The following is a 3,904-nucleotide window of genomic DNA, read 5'->3' as shown; positions in this document are numbered from 1 at the left end:
ATTGAGATTTGAGTGAGTTATTTCCAAAAAAAAAAAACTTTTTTTTTTGGTACCAAATGTACAGAAATGCAATTTGGTGAAATTTTGAATTTTTTCCCGAAGATTTTTGCCACTTCGGTTAAATATCTATTATATAATTATTTCCTTATATAGTACACGTGCCTGATGAGTAATGTACATTTGATCAGTAAATATCAGCTATTTAGACCCATTTTCCTCTGTTCTGCCTATAATGCCCTGGCGAAAGGGAAGGGATAAAGCCAGAATACAGAATCTGAGGAGTGATAAACCTGTAAGATATGCTTAAGACTGAGTAATAAACAATATAGCTTACCAAGAAATAGGCTACAAGTTCAAGCCAAATCTTATGGACTGACAATGAGGAAGAGTTCAACACTCCAGGTTTTGGAGAGGATGTAAAGACTGTTGTCCCAATTGAGCCTGATGAATTGATGGACAGTGATGAGGAGGCAGATTTGGAATGTACAGAATTGCTTGATGAAGATGGTGCAAATGCCTTGTTTGACTCTCTGTCCGTTGGACTCTCAGCCTGGCTCCTTGATATCAAGAACTGGAAACAACCTACAAAGTACAAGAAAGTCAGTCTTACAGAACAGAAACCAGGCCGTACTCAAAGGTACCTCAAAGCTAAAAGCCAGAAAGAATCCTCAAAACTTTGTTTGCAAGGCTATCAAGACATTTGCAGTTTCTTTCCTACTACTCCCATGCCCCACCATACAGCTGACATGCCACTTGAAGTGGATGTCCCTTGGGAGCAATCCAGCAATGGGCACGAATTACAACCAATAGACATCGATCTTCCTGCAATCAACATTCATGATGAAGACAATAGGTCCAGCAGTAGCTCAATGCCAGCATCTCTGGTGTCGTTCACAGAAGGTCAGGTTGTGGCTCTACACACCCAGATCCATGCCTTCAGATCAATCCAGCAAGGCATCCCAATCCCTGAGCACATTCAAAATGCATTGCTCTCACAATCTGGACTCGATAGATCAGTATCACTGGAGGAAAACTTACTCAGTCATCCATGTACAGTTGACTCCCCTTCAAAGAACACGAAGGCCCTTACAACGACAGAGGAAATTGCACGAATTGCAAGTCTTTCCATGAACAGCAATACACATGTTGGCAATCCCATCGTGACCACCATAGAGAAAGTTGGCAAGGAGGGAGTTATCACAGTCAAAGAAGGACGTACAATTGAGGACAATATCGAAATCGTGGAGGGAATGTGTTTTGACCAAGGTTACATTTCACCGTATTTCGTCACGGATGCCAAGAGCCAGAAGATCGAGTTCAATAGACCGCTCGTTTTGCTGTCCGAGAAGAAGATCTTGTCGTTGCAGGACATCACACCTTCACTCAAAGCAGCTGCACAGACTCGTTGACCACTTCTCATTGTTGCTGAAGACGTTGACGGTGAGGCACTTGAGGCATGCACACTGAACAAGGTCCGTGGTCAGCTGCAGGTGGCCGCAGTCAAGGCTCCTGGGTTTGGTGACAATCAGAAGGGCATTCTAGGTGACCTTGCAATCCTCACCAGTGGTACCGTCTTTACTGACAAGCTTGACATAAAGCTCGATCGCGCAACACCAGATTTACTTGGTTCAACTGGGTCTGTGACGATCACGAAGGAGGACACCATCTTCTTCAATGGCAAAGGTTCAAAGGATGCCATTCAGGCGCACTGTGAACAGATTCGCTCTGCACTGAACAACCCGACGACAGGCGAATACAATAAGACAAAGCTTCAAGATCGTCTTGCAAGGCTCACTGGTGGAGTTGCAGTGATACGGGTTTGCAGTTTGAATGATCTTGAGGCGACAGAGAAGAAGAACCGTTACAATGATGCAATCAATGCTACTCGTGCGGATGTTGAGGTAGGCGTTCTGCCGGGTGGGGGTGTTGCTCTGCTCAAGGCATCACTTTCACTTCCGACCAGTAGAGACTCCAACGCAGCTTCGTCGTCGTCCTCTGAGCCTATCCCTACTGCAAACTGTGATGAAGAAGACACTATCTCAATCAATCATCAGCCAGAGAGCCAATCTGTACACACAATCCTCAGGAATTCACACAAGGGGTCATCCGCAACTGCTGGAACCCTCACTTTGCAGCACGGTGCACCAGAGCAATTTTCACAGGACTACAATGCAAGTAAAGGTCAATATGTTGACACAGACATTAATAGTATCAGAGAACAAGGAGTAGGGCGCTCACTCACACGCTTTGACCAAGAAGTAACAGCAAACACTTCTGTACTCCCACACATTGGTCCTGTACCTGTACCAGTCCAGATTGCTGCATTGCATACCCAAATTCATGCCTTCCAGCAGACAAGTACACTGTGTGACCTGCCAGATGTTGCTGATGACTCTAAGCATCTATTTGTTGCACCAGACTGTAATGACCCAAGTCTAGCTGATACTATCTGGCACTTCCAAGTCATGTCTGAGAGAAAGGACATAGACAAATTACTCTGTGCACGAGTCACTGCTCTGCTTGTCTTCTTGCGCCTGTATGTTGATAGTGAGGATATGGGTTGGAAGGAAGCTTCTGTACTTGCTGCTTCTGTAACATTGAACTGTGGTGAATACTTGGCTAGAAAACTTCGGTATTGGGCCTGGCTACACTTTAATGATGACACTTTCTATCCTATCAACTTGTATGGGAGATGGAAGAGGTCCATTATTAGTGATGAAGATCTTGCATCAGAAATTCATACTCATTTACAAGGTCTTGGGAAGGTGTACTTATCTGCTCAGGACGTCCAAGACTATCTAAACCAACCATCCCTACTGGCTAAGCTAGGCCGTTCTAAACCTATTACCTTACAAACTGTAAGGAAATGGATGCATGTTATAGGGTACCACTATGGCAAAGCTCCAAATGGAATGTATGTGGATGGGCACAAGTGTGAGGATGTTGTTCATTACAGGCAGAATGTTTTCCTCCCACTCTGGGCTGATTATGAGAAGGAGATGGAGGCTGGCTCTCTTATTCTTGTCACCCATGATGAATCAACCTTTTATGCAAATGATCAGAGGAAAATAATGTGGGTCCATGATAGTACTTCTGCCAAACTGAGAGCAAAGGGTGAAGGCTTCTCTATTATGGTCTCAGACTTCTGTAGTCAGTTTGGATGGCTAAAGTCATCAGATAGGTATGTATTATAACTCATTTCAGTAGTAATAGACTGAAATTATTCTTATAGATCACAGGAGGCACGAATTTACTTTAGAGCTGGCAAGAACTGGGATGGGTATTTCACCCATGATGATCTTTATCAGCAGCTCTTACAGGCTATCAAGTGCTTTGAGAGCTGTTTCCCTAGCAAAACAGCTCTCTTTGCATTTGACAATGCTACTTCTCATCAAAAAAGAGCAAGTAATGCATTATCTACACGTCAAATGCCTAAAAATCCAGGGTGGAAAGCTAGAGACACATCTGGTGCCCCTCCCATACGTTCTGGAGTCCTCCCTGATGGTTCATTACAATCATTTTATTTCCCTGATAACCACCCTCATCATTCTGGCCAATTTAAAGGGATGGCCCAAATCCTTCAAGAACGAGGAATTAATGTTGATGGAAAACACACACAATGCAAAGGTTTCAAGTGTGCTGACAAATCAGCACAATCAGTATGCTGCTGTCGACGAATTCTGTTTAACCAGCCAGATTTTCAAGCTCAAAAGTCTGCAATTGAAGAATTGGTAGAAGGCTATGGACACAAGGCAGTTTTTTATCCTAAATTCCATTGTGAATTGAACTTCATTGAACAGTGCTGGGGTTATGCTAAATTCAACTACCGGATGATGCCTGCCCCTACTACTGAAGCTCAAATGGAAAAGCATGTTCAAACATGCCTTGATTCTATTCCTCTTGA

General features: G+C 43.7%; 1 protein-coding gene across 1 annotated transcript in view; it reads left to right on the top strand.

Annotated features, from left to right (window-relative positions):
• Positions 1-2,555: 2,555 nt before the first annotated feature.
• FOMMEDRAFT_94366 (uncharacterized protein) overlaps positions 2,556-3,904 on the top strand; it is a gene marked incomplete at both ends in the record, with an annotated part of 2,320 nt that continues 971 nt past the window's right edge. Inside the window, 2 exons of the mRNA XM_007270362.1 lie at positions 2,556-3,181; positions 3,233-3,504. Coding sequence (XP_007270424.1) covers positions 2,556-3,181; positions 3,233-3,504 — 898 coding nt within the window. The remainder of the gene's footprint in view (positions 3,182-3,232; positions 3,505-3,904) is intronic.

Source organism: Fomitiporia mediterranea (assembly GCF_000271605.1).
Source record: "Fomitiporia mediterranea MF3/22 unplaced genomic scaffold FOMMEscaffold_13, whole genome shotgun sequence".
Taxonomy (NCBI): Eukaryota; Fungi; Basidiomycota; class Agaricomycetes; order Hymenochaetales; family Hymenochaetaceae; genus Fomitiporia; species Fomitiporia mediterranea.
The sequence above is the reverse complement of the archived record's forward strand: the minus strand, read 5'-3'. Positions and strand labels throughout refer to the sequence as shown.